The following is a 17672-nucleotide window of genomic DNA, read 5'->3' on the forward strand; positions in this document are numbered from 1 at the left end:
GAGCCTGCTGAGGCTGGTATCCCAACCAAATTCTGACTTGGGTAAGTACATATTTCCTCTCTTCTGGCTTCAGCAAGTCTTTGCAACCTTCTTGTATTTGTGGAGTATTGCATATTTAGGCTGTCCGCTCTCATCCTGGAGATAGCTACCTTGTCATGGCAGATGAAATGATCAGTAGGCACAAGTTGATTCTTCAAAAAACAGTGAATAGCTGACCTGGCCAATTATGCATACTGCAAAATCAGTATCAGCAGCAGTCCATATGCACTGCTTTGCATTTACATGCATTAAAAATGGCGACATGATGCATTTCTCCTCAGTGACCTGTTTATGCCCTGGGGAGTGAGATTTAAGTGAAAAGTTTAAAAACCCCTCTAAGCTCACAATAACAATCTGGAGAACCACAGCCTCGACCAAAGTTGTTTAACCCCCTTACTCCTCAGCAAATCAAAAGACACTGAAAAAAAAATAAGGATAGGCCATGTTAGAAGTAGGTTAAATGAGCAACAGAACAGAGTTATCCACTAGATAGGAATTATGATAATACTTAGTATTTGGTAATACACTGAGCATTCAGATATTGGAGGGGCCTATACCAGCAGGCTTATAAAGGCTAACATGCAATTGGAGTGTGGATAATCACTGCCTCTTCATGTCTAAGAGTAGAAGAAAATGTTCTCAGAAATCAAAGATGGACAAAATACATCTGTGTATTTTGGTCTGGAACTAGACCAGGTAAATATCTTACATTCTGCCTCCTTTAAGCCTCAAAATGGAATTTTAGTAGCGTTTGGACCTCACACTGTGTTTTTGCAGCCAGAGGGTATTTGCAGTTTAAGTTCCTACTTGGTTGGGCTTTCAGTTATATTTTTTTTTGGGGGGGGGGGGGGGGGGGGGGGGGGGGGGGGGGCGGGCAGCATGTAAGGAGCAGCTCTGGGTTAATGCATTGAAATCTGCTGTACGTGACACCCTTCTGTCCACGTGGCAATAGATCTTGGGTGTAAAGGACTTCCTCTGTGAAATCTACACCAATCAAAGGCTAAAAGGTCTTCCTAAGGAAATTAAATCAAAGTAGGATCAACCCATACCCCATTTCCAAAATTATGCTGAACATTTGCTTTTCTATACTTCTGTAAAAGTCATTCTGGGTGTCAGGATCTTGGCAGAACTACAGGACTTTCAAATGCTACATTGTCATGGGTTATATTTAGTTAAGTGGTAAATAAGAGTGCCCTTTATTTGCAATTCTGTTTGTATAGCTGAGTGCTGCCTTTCCATTTATTTCATTAATTTTTTGTGGTTTTCTTTGTATTTTTTCCTCATGTTTTGTTTTAGCTTCTGAGTTTTGAGACCCCTCTGAGTGATGTGGCATTTTGATCCCACTGAAGTCATAATAACTCTGGGTGCGATTTATTATTGCAACAAGTTTTCAGTCTGTTTCCAATTGTCAAACGTAGAGAAAAATTGTTTGCAGTAAAGCACATGAACTAATGGAGTAGTTTGCTGGATTGTGGCTGGCTTTGGTCTATACTGGATTCAGCTGGTTGTTTTGTTACTGTTTACTTCATATTTTTATTACCGTGTGCCGAGATGCGTTGCAGCCAGCAGCTTACACGTGGATTAAATAAATAAGGGAAAAGACGATAGCACCCTGAGAAATTAGCAGATCTGCACTTTGAGAAGGGGATGACACTTTCCACCTACTGTTCCTAGGTGGAGGGAGGACTTTCTACTTGCACTCTCCCACCTACTGGAGGATGCCATCATTGTTCCTATTTTGCTGACTGTGACCAACAGCAGTCCCCTGCTTCTCCAGCAGCTCCCGATAACTGTTTTGATGTATTGCTGGATGGACGGGATTTGCACTGCCCTGCAGTCCCGCTGATACAAAAATGCCTTTAAGATCCTGCCTTTCCCATCCTAATCTACAAAGGAAACAGGAAAAAGGAACTTAAACTCCCTGTACTCAGACAGCAATGAGACTGTTCCAGCCTGCGCCAGCACTACAATTTCTTGCCTGTGACTTGTAAACAGCGTACCATGCAGGAGAAGAGTAACCGGTAAACGTCCACCCCGAGAAAAGGATACTCCATGAGCAACTGTAAGAACTGGATGGATATATTTTGGAAAGCATGGACCCTTTAGCACGTCTAGTTCTCTATGGATTCAGCCTGATGATTTCAGGTAAGCCTTTGCTTTAATATGTTGACCTGTCATACCTTTCTTGTTTCTCACACGATGTGCAGACAAAACGCATGACTCCCTACGCCTTACTCCAGCACTTATCTTTATTGATGTAAGTACCTGTGTTTGTTTCAGTGAGTCCATTTATCTCTGTGCAGCGCTCTTGCAGCCAGGGAGGGCAGGACTGTGGCCAAGCTAGTGGGGGAGATTTAGCTACACATAGAATCCGTTGTTACCTCTTTTTAATTGTTGAAGTCATTTGTTGACACATACACACATTGCAACAGGGTTTCTCTTCTGTCTAATAGTATCAACTTTTTCATAAAGCTCATTACTTCAAAAGCATTGATGTCTTTCCCCAAGAATAGCTGCTCTAAATACAGATTAAATGTTGACTTTTTCTGTGACTGACTTTATGAACTGGCTGTGCAGTAGGAAATGTGGACATTTCTAGGTATTCCAGTACCTGATTTTAGACAAGTTTTTAGACAAAATTCCAGAACTGGAATCTAGATTAAAGTCAGTGGACAAAAAGGGCAGAAAGATGCACATTATATAAGATCAATTAATAATACTTCAAATACAGCTAAAGAATGATTCAGTATTATCAGCAAATGTCATCAGTTCAGCAAGTCAGAAGTTAGTCATAAGAGATGTCTTCAGAAAAGTATACAGTAAGATTATACTAATGCAAATTAAGTTTACAGTATTCAGAGCATTAATGTTAGAGATGCTTTGCTGAAGCTATCGCAAGCAGAGCCTTGAGGAAGCCTGCACTCTTCCCATCGGATTCTTAGTCGCTCAGCATTTGAGTATTGCTTTCACCATCCATATTTTCATTTTCTAGACAGTTTCTTCTGGGTAACATACCAGGGAAAATCTGTAAATGAGAAATACAACTCACACAATAACCTTAGACTCTTAACTCACCCCTAACTATTTCATTGAGATATGCATAGGTTCTTCCAGTCCATCTCACAGTAAAAAGGTAATGTGCTGTAAAACTGCAGATTGTGCTGCAATGAAAACCAGAAAGTAGCAAGAAAAGGCACAAGTCTTCATTGCCATGTAACTTGCTTTACAATTTCCAGATCTTCTTGATTAGCAGCATGTTAATAGCTAAGTGAAATTACGAACAAATGAGTTTGAGATGTTACTTTTGGCATCTATAAAAGGCTAGAGATTAATACAGGCAAAAAAATGTGTTTAAAATCTGTTGAATGCATATTTGGAAGTATTCTTAGCTAGCCATTGCTGTAATAGGCTGCATATTGTTTACCAATTCCTCTTCTCTGGCTTAAGTTTCTTGATTGTTTAGCTGTACATTGATTCAACCTATTTAGCTCTCAGATCACTTCCAGCTTTTCACTTTAAGGAGATACTTGGTGCTGTAAACATTATGGATGGAGAAGAAAAGAAAGTCCAGTTACCCCAACTCTTTTTCCTTGTCTCTCCTGTTTCTCTACGTGGGAACATACACCTAATTGACACAGAAAGCAAGCGATGTTCATTAAGTCACAAGTATGGGAGAAACAAAAATCAGCTGCAGAGATTAGTTATAAGCGTGGACAGTGCAGACAGCTCAGTACTGAAGAGCTGCCAGTCACTGCCTTTTCCACAGGGGCTGACCAGCGAGGTGTGTGCTGCAGTCACACCCATCTCAATAGATCTGTCAGCTTTCCCGCTTTTGTTTGAGAATGATATCATGTTTCCTGGGGCGAGCAGTGGAAGACAATGCGAGCCCGCTTTCCTCTAGATACTGCAGGCAGAGTTCAGGAAAGCAGGAATGACATTCCCTGAGCAGGGGAGGCTTTACACTCAGCGCAGACAGTGAACTGGCTTAACCTTGTCCCCGATGATTGGGGGCTTCTCTGGGTGTGTTGCTGGGTAGGCACAAAATCCACTCCACTCTTTTCCAAGGTGAAGACTGTCGGCTTCGCTCCCAGTATGAGAAATGGCTTTGATTTATGTCTTTTTTTCCTAATAACAGTACTCCATTCGCAGCTAGAGCTAAAGATCTGATTTGGATGGCAACATTCAAAATATACACAAATGCTCACTTTTGCACTGTATATACGGTCACTGCTTGCCATAGCAAATGTTCAGTTAAACTGACAAAGGGTTGAATTTAATCCTGTTGGGATTCTTGACACTAGACGGAGCATCACCGCATGTTTTTCTTTTGGTCAATTCTACTGCAGTCAACATTTTGTAGAATCAAAATGATCCTAGAATCCATCTTGAAGTATGGATTCAATCCCCAAGGTTGTGGCTAGGTACGATCTGTTAAGTCCTGACCAAAGAAGAGCTGCAGACTCACCTATTCCCTTGGAAGGCTGAGGACAGAGCAAGGAATGAGTGTCAGAACTTGCCTTTTGCCTCTTAACAACATCCTCAGATGGTCTGGAAATTTTCTTGCTCACAGTGGGCTAACTCTCAGAAATGTTCAAGTGTGAGCCTTATTTTGGCAAGATGGCCACCATCAGTAAGAGATTTGTGGAAACCAGCAGCAATTAAAACCAGTTTCAAGCACATTTCTTTGACTATTTCTGGCAGGAAGCAAATACATTGTCAAATGTCTCCGTTCTCCAAGACAGACAGAATCTTCTGTGCTATAGCTTTGCTCTACCAATAATCTCAGATCCAGTAGGTTTCTAAAAATACTGGATTTTTTTTTTTTTGGTGATTTAGCTGTTGGACCCATATATGGTAAAAGACTCAAAAGGTTATATTAGCCTTTTACGAAAGGGTAACAGTGGAGCTAACAGTGCAGTGGCATTCAGTGATAGCTCTCTATCATCCCTGTTGATGGCTGCATTTTCTTTGAGGATCAGTAGGTGTTATGAAAAAAAAAATTGTATATATTATCATTATTATGTGACTCGTACACATTTAGAAAGTTAAGCAGCTTTTAACACACATTACAAGACACACAAGCACCATTACAATGCTGTAGCCTCTTCAAAATTACAAGAAGTCATAATTTTTAGTGAGACTGGAAAGTTCTAATAATTCTGTTTCAAGACTTGCTTTTGTCTTGTGAAGCTTAACTTAACCTAAAGAAAACCTGTATTAACCTCTGGTTAACGCATGCCTGTGACAGTGAACATGAATGTCATTCTTCCCGTAATTGAAGGGACTAGGCCTGTGTGAGTATCTTCAAATATGCTGTTGCCAGACCAAAATGGCACCTGAACTTCAAACAGTCTGTCCTGTGGCTGCAGTGCTGGGGTTTTGAGCCTCCCACAGCCAAAGCAGTGGACACAAACCACATTTGAGCTTTTAATCTCAGGTATTTCAAAACTATGCTGACTAGACATTACACTGTCACACAACCTTTCAGACACCTAAATTATCAAACTACTAGTGTGAATTGCAAAATAAATTAAAAAACAGGTTTCGTTCTTTGTTCCTGAAGTGTATCTGGTTTGTGAGACCCAGCAATTGCATCTGCCTGCCACACTTAGGTTATTTACCCAGAGGGAACAGTATCCTGGTGCCTTTTTCATGAGTCTGAAATTTACATGGAATTTAGACTCTTCTTGAGATGTAGCCTTCATCTAATCCAGAAATGATGGGCCTGCCACAGGAATCACTGGTTGAATCTCTGACCTGCTGAATGTTGGTCTTTCTGCACAGTTCTGTTAGGATGATCATGACTACAAAATTGATGGATCTGTCTTATGGGAGAAAGAGAGCTGTTCTGGTTTAGTTACATTGTTGGGTATATGTTTGCAAAGAAAAAAGTTCCAGCTGTGACCTAATTCATCGCTCCCTGACTTTGCAGCTGGAAGCTAAAACCAACAGCTTCAGCCTGTGCAGGCACCTCTGTGCACCTACCCTAAGTGGAATTACAAAAGTGGGCTGATTCTCTCCAGTTCTTTTATTTTTTAGCTTTAGAATTTGCTTTTGGTGTGTGCCTAGTTCAGACATAGTGAGAGGTAGAGTAGCTCTCAGGAATCCTGTGTTCCCAAAGGCCTTTTCAGCAGCTGGGAATAGTCAGGAGTGAAAAGGCATTGCATCAGACCCAGAGGAATCAAATCTAAAAGGGTGAAATGAAATCACACTACATTCACAAGTGTTAACACATGCTATTGTTTTAGATACATATTTCATAGAGAGATATATATACACATGTATATCAGATTGTTTGGGTCTTTAGTCATAATTAAGCTGGTTGGATGGATTACTTTGCTGCTGAAATTTCATTTCAGGGAAAAAAACAAAGTTGTAACATTTTGCAGAGATGGTCTGATACCCACAAGAATTTCATCTGGAAGGCTTTAGGTGGACAAGAGGGAGCATAGAAGTCAGAGAGACTGACTGCAGCTGAGCAGCTGGCTTTAGGGCAGGGGAGCTGTGGAGCTGGTCCTCCATGTGCCCACAATGAGAATGACCTAGGTTGGAAACCTGCTTTGTATCAGTCACGTAGACTTGAGCCTGCTTGGCCCAAACCCATCTCTTAAACACACAAAAACCCTGTTCAGCTTTCCATGGAAGACCAAGAAGTCATTGTGGTGTGGAGGGTGTTGGGTAGGCACAGAAGAAATGAACCAAAAATGGATGCACCTAGCACTTGTGTGAGACAGACATATAGTTCCATGGTCAGCTCCCGCTGTGATGCAAAATATATCTGGGACTGGAGGGATGAAAATCTGACAGAAATTGCGATGAAGAACTGTCCTCCAAAGACAGTATCTACCCTGTGCTAGTGGCAAGATCATATTTAGGATGCTGTTCCACTGTGGTTTCAGTGGAGACACATAGCAAAGAACCAGCCTGTGTCTGAACTGGAGACTTTCCTGGAAGGAGTTTAAAATGCTGATTGTTTTTTAGAGTACAGATTTGGTAACTGTTCTCCAACTAACACCCAAACTAAGAACGTGCACTAGTAATGTTAAACAAGGGTCGTACTATAAAGAAGTAAAAAAACCCATCAAAATTCATTTTGTAATTCATCACTAGGAAGTGCAAACACTTTTAGGGTGTGAAGATATTTTAAGCATTTACTAAGTTCTGAAAGGATTTTTGAAAGACAGGTTCACAAATGACATTTCTGTATTCAAGGGTAATATATGTAAACATTTTGCTTCAAGGTTGATACTTTGCTTGCCTGGTATTTATTTACTTTTTGCATTGTGTCAGCCTGTCTGATGAAGTGGCTTGGTTAATTTCCCCTTTGGAGTGTAACAAGTCTCTCTTGACAATGCAGTTCCATCCACGCTTCTGATCATGCTGATGATTTTCTCTTGTATTATTTTCTGGCTGTTCATCCCAGACCTGCCACTGGTCAGGGACCTTAGTCTCGTTAGTCACAAAGTATGCTCAGCACCAGAAACATCTCCCACGACTCTACTCAGAAAAATCAGTACGTGTCAAAGTGAGGGTACACTACTGTACAGGCAAGAATGTATTAGACTATGTCCATCAAGCAGCCAACACTCACAGACACTTCCAGATAGTTAACTTTATGCATGTTGTATGCACTAATATATCCTATGAAGACTAATTGATTACCTATGTTATTTTGCATACTTCAGCTTGGCACATGCACACAAACAACATACAGTATACATATGCAGTATACATAGCAAGGACCACCCTTGTTATGGACATATTTATTCTTGCTTGCAAGTACTTTCTTGACGGTAGTACCCATATTTAGCTAGCTGCAAATCCAGCCAGATGTAGCTGAACTACAAGCCTGTCCTACGCGAGTTTTCCCACATTCCTCATCCTTTTTCAGCATTACCTAGCACATTGTCAGCTGGTTGTTCAACAAGCAATTTCTGCTGATACGTTGTTTTCTGCTTGACTTGCTTATGGTCAACCAGGCCTAAGGAGAAGTCGTGAGAAAGTGTCTTTCTACATTTTGGTTACTTACACACATTTAGGCACCCTCATTGGGAAACCCCCAACCAAGCTGCACCAGTGGGTTTTTTTCTAGCTTTTTCATCTTAAAAGATCGCTTTGATGGGTTGTGAAACAACTGAAATGTAGAGAAAAAGATCACATTCTATTTTACAAGAAGGCAGCTGCATTTCCTTCAACTGCTCCAGATGTACCCAAGGGCCCATAAGAAACCTTAGTAGCCTTAGTAGCTTTGACAGACTATTTTATTTTTCACACTTGTGCTCTGGTCTTCCCACTACTACTAAGTAGCAAAGAGATGTTCTGTCACTAGTTTTTTGTCTCTTATTAGTTTCACAATACCTTCCCTCCACAAATAATGCCCTGTTTCTAAGGGCAAGAGGTCTCAGAATTTGAGCTGTGAGCCATCCCACAGCTGCCCAGTAGCATCACATAAGATGCAAGCAGTAAGATCCTTTTCATGGACAACAAGAAAGCTTTTATTGGAAAACCTGACTTTTTGCTCATTTATGAGCAAAAATTCTGTCTCTCTCTTCTTTTGCCCTGTTGTTGCTACCATGTGGCAGAGAATCTTAATCTGTTTGGGTAATAATAACTTCAGCCTTGTTTTCCTGTGGAGGACTGAGCTGTCAGAGGAGAATTTGACTCACTGGGAGAAATTACCTGAGCTGCTGCTATCTTTGCATCCTAGATGAAGTTTCCAGGACACTAAGAGACTACTGAGCCCATAAAATGAAGATGTGATTTCAAAGCCCCTCCAAATTATTTACTTTCTTAGAGAACAAACTAAAAATAACCAAGAATGATAAGAGAAATCTTGAGTGCACAGAAAAAGAGGAAATAAAGATTGCTAAATTCTGGTGTGGTATATGTTCCACTCTCCATATGAAAAATATCCCCAAACAGCTAAAGTTTTAGGCTACTTTCTGACTAGCTTTAATATTAAGTAAGGAGGACTCTATTTTTTCTCCTTTTTTTTTTTTTTTAAGGGAGAGGAGACATGGGGATTGGGTCTCTATTTTGTTAACCTCTTCATGTTCAACTTGCATTATTTCCATCCTGATTATCTTCCAAATTGGCTAATTAGTTAATTAAAAAAGATTTCAATGTAATTTATTCAGTACTTCACTAAGAATTAATCAAATGCTATATTTTTTCAGCAAAATTGCTTACACAATTGCTATTTGTATTCCTAAATAGATTAGTTAAGTTCTTTTAATCTAGTGTGTGATTTTATACAGAAAAATACAATCGAGGAGGGTACAGCTGAACTTGTAACTATAAAACAAGACACAATGAGAAATACTGAGGTACAGGCTATTTAGCAAGTTAGGTTTGTTCTAAATCAAAACCTTATTCTTTCAAGCAGAGGGAGTGCTTGGTGGTGTTTTCTAAGAGACTTGAAGGAGGAGGGGTTGATGACTTGACAGTCTGGGACATACATTTCCATCAGGCTCAAAATGATTTTTAAATCCTGCAGTGAGTGCCATATGCAACTGACTGTTTTACTTTCAGCATAACACCAAACCTAAACTAAGCACAGACTACTTTTTCCCTGCTAGTATAGTGTCTATATGTTTTATATTTGTATTCCCAGATATTTAATAGCAGAAATAATTTGTGTTCCAAGCAATAACAATAAAAAAAATAAGAACTGCCTAAGCATTTCAAATTATATCACCTTTTATTCCCCTGGCTTCACCTGATGAAAAAAGAGGGGTGGAATTTACTGGAATTTTCTGCCCTCCCCTCTTCTCTTTAATAATTAGTAGTTTAAAAGTATTAATCTTTCCACTTACCTCTTACCACAGCTCTTCTTTTTCCTCTGTTGTGCTCCAACTGCCAAGGGAAGAACTTCCAGCTTATAGCCACTTCAAGCAATTAACAATAAAGCTCTACAAATATAAGGACAATAAATACATCATTAGATGTGTAATGTCTAAACAATTTCTTTCCTTCCACTACTACTCAGTATTAATTAATAGCTAAAAGATTTACTCAGAACTTTGCATTCTCAATACACCTTGCAAATATGGACTAGTGATTAAATATGTGTTTGGGGGGCAGGGGGGGTATGGGTATCCTTTACGTTGATGGAGCTGACCACTCTGGCTGCTTGCTATGGTAGAGGAGTGTTAGCCACTCCACAGTATTGAACACTTTTCCAATTAACAGGCAACTCTGCAAAGGCCTCACATTAGGTAGAAACTGTCTTGAATATTTCCATGTTTTCCTGGGGACCAGATAAGGGTTAACAGTGTAAATCTGGAAGTATTTGGGCAGCAACTTTCTGAGACGAAAGGACAAATCATAACACTTTTCTCTTCTTGTAAAACTTGCTGTGTGTACTCATCTATGGCCTTAAACTATCTCAGCTTGAGATTGCCACATTGTTTTATTCCCAAACTAGTGTCTAGCACCAATTCCAATCTAGGGAAGTGATATTTTAAACCTTATCAGAGACTTTCTTGCTCTTTGAGCAGACCTGTGTCTGGGATGTGTTCCAGGGAATTTCTGAGAGCTGTTTCTTCCAGCTGGTCCTGGCTGAGTTTTGCTGGTGCAACACAGCACAGAAAACGTGATGACTCTGTGCCTGTATGAATGGCATTTTGACAGGGCATGAGAACACACAGGGGCTGCAGAGACAGCACAATACACACTCATTCTCTGTTCAGCACAATTTCCCCAGGCGAGTATGTACTAGAGAAGCTGTGAAAGATACAGCCTGGTATCACCCAGCAAGAAAGAGCACAATGCTGTAGTTAAGAGTGGCCCAAGATGAACTGCAAAGGTCTCCCTGCATTCATTTTTGCTGTCTGGGTTAGAGTGGGTGTGCTATTATTTAAACTTACTGTTTTACAGGATGCCATTTTCTCTGTGCTGGAAGGGCTCAAAGCACTGCACCACAATGAGTGTGTGTCATAAATACTGGGCCATGAATCTTCTCTGCACGGTATCTCCCATTTCCAGCATTAGCCTGCTGCAAGTGCTCTCTCTTCTCAAAATCTATTTGCACACACAGCAAATTGCCTTCCTGATAAGGTCAGTTCTTCAAGGACCAGGGCAGGAGTCAAAGGACTTTTTCAAGGAAGCACAGACGATTGTCACTGGTACAGAGACAGGCTGTTTCCTGTCTGTATTTTTTGTGCTTTTCTCAGAGAGCTAAATCCTGTTGTCCTTATTTGGTCCTTACATACTCAAAGTCTTCATTAACATCAAGGGTAGAATTTGCCTAAGTTTTGCCAGACTATGTAAATTCTTTCTTAGCAAGGACAGTTGGTTTAGTTTAAGTTGCATTACCAGAAAAAGATGCTGTAGGAATCCCTAAGCATAAAGCATACGTGCATTTTAAACTTTCCTGTTTTTTTTTTCCACAGTCTGAGGGCAGCAACTCCCAGTGGAGTCAAAGAAAGCCTTCCTATGACCTCAGAGGCCTTAGGCTGACTTTAAAATGCCAGTCCTGCTAGATTCTGAGTTGAACCTGTGAGTTGCCTTCAAGTCAGTGTGCTGCTAGGGTGCTTATTTTTCGAAACACACCTAAAGCATAGCTTTTCTTAGCGCAAAACTTTCACTTGGATATATTTTAATTTCTGCTTGCAATATATTCCAGCTGTGAAATCTTAGCTGCCAAATCATGCTTGGCATATGATTCCATACTTATGCATAGATATTACGCCCTTTTAGATGCAGAAAGGCCTTCTAGTGTTTCTCCAGGAAGACATGAAACTCCGTCTGTACTCCATCTGCTTCAGGCAGGTATCTGGGTTACTCTGCAGTGTTTAATATGACAAAAAAACACCTATATTTAGACAATCAATCAGAACACTATCCACCCACCAGTGGCTAGATTTTGATTCATCTGGAATAATCACAAGTGTAAATAAGCAATACACCTGAGCTATGGTTGTTCTACACCTTGATCACACAATTTGTATTACTACAAAGAAACAGAAAAGTATGCAGCAAACGCCCTGAATCTGATATGATATTGCTTTGCTATGTCTTGCACAGGGATCAAAGGCAACATGAAAGCTAGTCCTCAAAACTCAGACTTCTCCTACTACTTTTTCCCAGAGTATTAAAAGGTTGAGAAGGAAGGGTGGAAAGAGGTATTATTTTCATCTTTTAATCTGTGTTGGAAGTCAGAGCAACAGTGTCCTGGTTTCGGCTGGGATAGAGTTAATTTTCTTCTTAGTAGCTGGTACAGTGCTGTGTTTTGGATTAGTGTGAGAATGATGTTGATAACACGCTGATGGTTTAGTTGTTGCTAAGTAGCGCTTATCTTAAGTTAAGGACTTTTCAGTTTCCCATGCTCTGCCAGCAAGCAGGTGTGCAAGAAGCTGGGAGGGAGCAGAGCCGGGGCAGCTGACCTGAACTAGCCAAAGGGATATTCCATACCATAGAGTGTCATGCCCAGTATATAAACAGCGGGGAGTTGGCCGGGAGGGGCGGATCGCTGCTTGGGCATCAGTCAGCGTGTGGTGAGCAGTTGCATTGTGCATCACTTTTCTTGGGTTTTATTTCTCTCTCTTTTTTTTGTTATATTCCTTTTCATTACAACTATTATTATTATATTTTATTATTACTATTGTTAGTATTTTATTTTACTTTAATTATTAAACTATTCTTATCTTAACCCACGAGTTTTACCTTTTTTTCGATTCTCCTCCTCATCCCATTGGGAGAGGGGAGGAGTGAGCAAGCAGCTGTGTGGTGCTTAGTTGCTGACTGGGGTTAAATGACGACAGAAAAATGCTAGAGAAATAGAACTGGAGCCCTGGATGAGCAGCCATCCTCTGAAGGACCCCAGCAACTTGGGCCCACACCTCTGTATTGGAAAGACAGTTGCAGCTCTGTGCCCTGTGGATGCTAGGCAGAAACGTCAAAATATTTCAGTTCTGATCTGCAGCACCCTGCCTGACCTCAACACAGATAATCACATCAAGTCATGGACTTTGGATCCAGATTTGATTCTGACTTTCACAAAAGTTTGCAAAAACCAGGATCTTGCAGTTTATGATTTTAAGAATATCTCTACCTGGGATGTGATCCTTGCTGATATAAACTGAAGCCCTTTCAATGTTGGTGACTGTTGAATTACATCTGCCTTCAGCTGATGCATCAGACCCGTAGTAAGAGCACAAATGTTCCTCATATAAAAGCAAAAACATTGAGATAAATGCCTTACAAAATGAATGCACGAGTCTGGCCTCATTTCGATCACATACTTCTTTAACTTTGTTCAAAGGACTTATTTTTGTAACATGCAGCAGCATGAATTGACTTCATGACCTGCACCTTTATGCAATATTTACTTTAACGGCCGTTGCATCCTTTCCAGAAGGTTTCATTTCTCCATTATGTAACTGGAAGTTATCTGGGCTGGCCCATTAAAGGGTGGTGACTGTGGCAGACTGGCTGGGTGTGGTGAGTGTCAGTGTGCTGTCAAGATACTTCAGTCCCCAGAGTGGTTGCTGGCATTGAAAGCAGAGGAGGACCTCCTCCCTTGGCCTCGAGCACTACAGAGACACACGCAAAGACTGCAGTCAGCACCGAGACCTTTTGACCTCCCTTATCTAAGACTATATCCCTTGCTTCCAATCAGAGAAACATTTGGAAGCTGAGTGGCACTAAATATTTGGTCTCTCTGTGTAAATACATAATATACTTGTATCCAAAGCAGGAAAATAGATGTGATGAATAAAAGAAATCAATTATTCTTCCTGTTTCAGCTGGAAAAAATGTTATTTTTTCCCTTCTCCTTACCCTGAATTTCAAAAGTAAAGGGAAACGCCTGTTATGTGCAATTTGTTGATTATAGGAGAGCTGTATTTCCCTCCTGCTATGCGCATTTGAACAACTAAATCTGTAGCACTCTGCCAGAGACTGTTTTAATTAGGCTTGTATCTATAATTTTCAAAGAACTTCCATCTGCATGTATTTCTGGCAGTTCTATTGATCAAAGGGAGCCATTTCGATTGATTTAAACCTAACCTCATAAAGAATGGCTTTACTAGTGCCACCGACTTGCTCTTTGTTTTTGAGAAAGTTTCTTTGTGCCATGGTTCTTGCCACTGTCTGTTAGGGCTTCGAATGGTTAACATATGAATGATTATGAAATCATTAATCGAAATTCATAAAACAGCTGAAAAAAAATACTCCAAGTGTTCAAAGTACTACCAATTCCTATAACTGAAAGACGTATTTGCTTTACTTTAATTCATATGTATTAAATGCATGTAAATGACATAAAAGAAACACTGTTAAACTGACAACCTTATGATCTACTGACGCTGTTACCAGCAAAGCACCATACTTGAGGCATTTATGGTACATGTCTAACTATCCAAGGATCTATCTGCTTCTGCAGCCCACAGTTTTCCTTGGGCTTCTGCAACAGCTCTTAAAGGAAATTCCACAAGTTTGCAAGGCTTATTTCCTCTTCTGAGAAGAACAAACTCCATCTGTCCATGAAAAGTAAATCCTGAAGTCAGTGTAGCAGAATAGTTAATCTACAGTCTTCCTATGTTGCACAAAAGCTGTGAAAGACACCAGCCAGAGAAACCCTGAGTACTGGGTTAAACAGCTTATCTGGTGATTTGATTGGCCACACACTCAAACTCTGCAGTAAAATTTTTTCACTTGCTGCTTTTTTCCTTAGGTAAAGTGGAAGCGGCACTGGACCTCATACTGATCAATTCATTCCCTCTGGTGGGCAACTCCGAGACATCACTTATCTGTATCACTTCCAAATGGCGTTCCCGTGAGTCTATCACAATAGACCGAGACCAGGAGGATGTGACAAACCAGCACCGGGAACCACTGGAAGTTAATGAAGATTCAAAGAGAGCAACAGCCAAAACAGTGGTGTGGAAGAGGGAACAGGCCAGTGAAACTATTGGAGCATATTACTGTGAAGGGAAACTCAAGGATGAGGTGACAAGGATACATACCATGAAGATGCCGCTGGGAGGTACTGTATGGTGGTCAGATCTGAATTTTGCATGTCACTGCTTGCAGACTGGCAGTTATCCTTGGTTGACACAAGTGGGCACAAACGTGGCTCCAGAGCAGGCAAGGCAGTCTGGAGCCAACAAATACAGACTTGGCTCAAGCCTGTGGTTTTTTTTCAAAAGTGCAGAGACAACTGGTCGATACTAGCTACTAGTCATTTCCTTGTGGAAGTTAGTCAGACATCTGTAGGTATTCTGCCTGTATCTGGCTACGGCCAGGAACACAAAGTCAGGTGGCAAATAAGGTAAGTACTGGCCTCACTGATCTCATGAAATAACACATATGGTAACTCCTGCACTGGGTTTTTCACATCCCAGACCCTTGATTTCTAAACATGCCTCCATTTTAAAGTCTTGACAGGTCTGAGATGTAGATAGCTAAACATCACTATCCCTCTTTTTTAATAAATGGGCAACCTGAGCCTAGAAAATAACTGCCTTGCTGAAGGTTCAGTAAAACTACAGATCAGCAACATTGGATCTGCACAGTCTGTGTCAGTATGAAAAAAACCAATCCAGCTCAACACTGGAAAGAAACTCCACAGAAGTTTCCCAAAATCTAAGAAGGTTATTCACAAAAAACCACTATGGATTTCACTATTGACTTGGTTTTGGTTTTAAGGCTATGTACAGTAGAAAAAGCAAGTACGGCAGGGAGACAGTGGGATGAGAAGGCGGGATTTCCAAGGTCCAGCACTCTAGCCATTAAATTATATTTTCTTATGTGCAAAATTTTGCTTGTCTCTGGACCTCATTAGACTTCTGGGACAAGTTCCAAAGCAGAGATCACCATAAACTACAGAAGAGCGCAAGAAATTTTGGCTAATTTTCTGCAGCAAATCAAGTTTTCAAAACTTCAGCAGATTTTTAGTAGACTTCACTGTATTGCTAATGTTTTGTGCCATGGCAGCTGGTCTGTGAGGAGACTTGACACTTTTAATCTTTCTTTGTAAGGTTTTAGTAAGAGCAATTATCATTGTTGGTATCTCCTGAAATTATATAGCAAATTTAGAAAAAGAGGTTTTTCATTTGTCCGAGCTACAGCTAATGTCTATTTATTTCTTTTAGCATGGGAATGTTAGAAGCAAGGTGGGCACGACAAGTGTATTTTTCTTTGGCTTCTGTTTTCTCTGACCAAATGTGGTCTTTGAAGGGTTAGACTGGTCACCAAGAAAGCTCTGCAGAGGCAGGCTGACAACTCCATTGTTTCAAAGGAGGCTGCAATGAGGAGATAAGATAACAGTCCATGGAAAGTCAATGTGACCCTGCCTGTGGCAGAATGCCAGTGAGCTGAGCACATCTCTGGCTGTTGTGTAGAACAACCTCCATGGGTGGAAGAGTGTCTTCTGAATCAATCAGTTTTTTGCACTTTGTATCTGTGGACCTAGGAGCAGAGAATTTAATGTAATCAAACTTTGAGAGCCTCCTATGTGACAGAAGTTGTTCTAACCAGAAAAAACATAACATTCATGTCAGCGGTAGGTAGGTTTCTTTGAATCATTTCTGGGTTTGAATCAATTTCTTAGATTTTCTCTGCAAAAGCTTTCACTGACAAAATTTGAGCTAGCAACTCAAGTCGGTGAATGTGTATAATCTAATCAGGCTAGATGGGTGAGAAAGAGGCACAACAGAAATTCTCAAAGCTATTAAAGTGCACAGAAAGAGGAAGAAGAGGTCAATGAAGGACTGTGAGGTTTGGCAAAGCATCTGTAGTTGGAAAACAGGCCTTTTTCCCCTTTACTGTTGTTGTCTCAATAATTTTTGAAGGCAGAATGTGTTTTTCAACACCAAAAATTGAGCAAGAGTTGAAATGTGCAGTTTCCCATTGAGGACACAAAAGGCACAGGAAGGAGCAGCACTTCTGAAAATTGAGCCACTGTTTTGCAGCCTCAGGGCAAGAAGCTGCTGAAACACTCACTAAACATTAATCATTTGGGTAGCACCACTGACTTTAGTGGGAACTGTCATCTGCCTGATTATGTAGCTATTATCAGATACGCAGACACAGTGAAGATTTTTGCTGTATAATACTGAAAGATAACAGGTTCATTTTCCTGTTTTACTCTACACATGCACCATTCTGAAAGTAATGAGTCCATTCTCCTGAATTCTTTAATTGTAGCATTATCGTTACACATATAATATTCATATGTGTAATGAGAAGGAACAGATTATGCTTTATGTATGTATGGGGAGTAATGCTTATACTGTATACAGCACACATATCTAGAATAGAACACTATATAGCCTGTTCTGCATCTAGTCAAATATAATTTATGCAATATCTCTGCACAGTAACTGTGTATTTTCAGATATACAATTGAGTTTCCCCCACAGAAACTCTCTAGAATGGGCAAAGGGGCAATAATGGAAATGCTAGCGACAGAGCATTATGGCACTTGCCCTGCAACTCAGTTCATTATGTCTCTATAAGGAATCGGCACACTCAAGATGTGAAATCATAAAATACAAGTCACAATCCAAAAATATGTTGGAACTGAGCCCACCAGGGAGTGTGCGTTCCTTTCCATTGCAACAATACTCTGAAGAAAAAGTCTTGTGGTTAAGCTAAACAGCATACAAAGAAAAGAAAATGTGAATAGA

General features: G+C 40.4%; 1 protein-coding gene across 1 annotated transcript in view; it reads left to right on the forward strand.

The window, feature by feature from the left end:
• The first annotated feature begins 2170 nt into the window (after nt 1-2170).
• TEK (TEK receptor tyrosine kinase) overlaps nt 2171-17672 on the forward strand; it is a 41745-nt gene continuing 26243 nt past the window's right edge. The window contains exons 1-2 of the mRNA XM_050913304.1: nt 2171-2184; nt 14717-15028. Coding sequence (XP_050769261.1) covers nt 2175-2184; nt 14717-15028 — 322 coding nt within the window. The 5' untranslated portion in view covers nt 2171-2174. The remainder of the gene's footprint in view (nt 2185-14716; nt 15029-17672) is intronic.

This window comes from Gymnogyps californianus, chromosome Z, assembly GCF_018139145.2.
Source record: "Gymnogyps californianus isolate 813 chromosome Z, ASM1813914v2, whole genome shotgun sequence".
Taxonomy (NCBI): domain Eukaryota; kingdom Metazoa; phylum Chordata; class Aves; order Accipitriformes; family Cathartidae; genus Gymnogyps; species Gymnogyps californianus.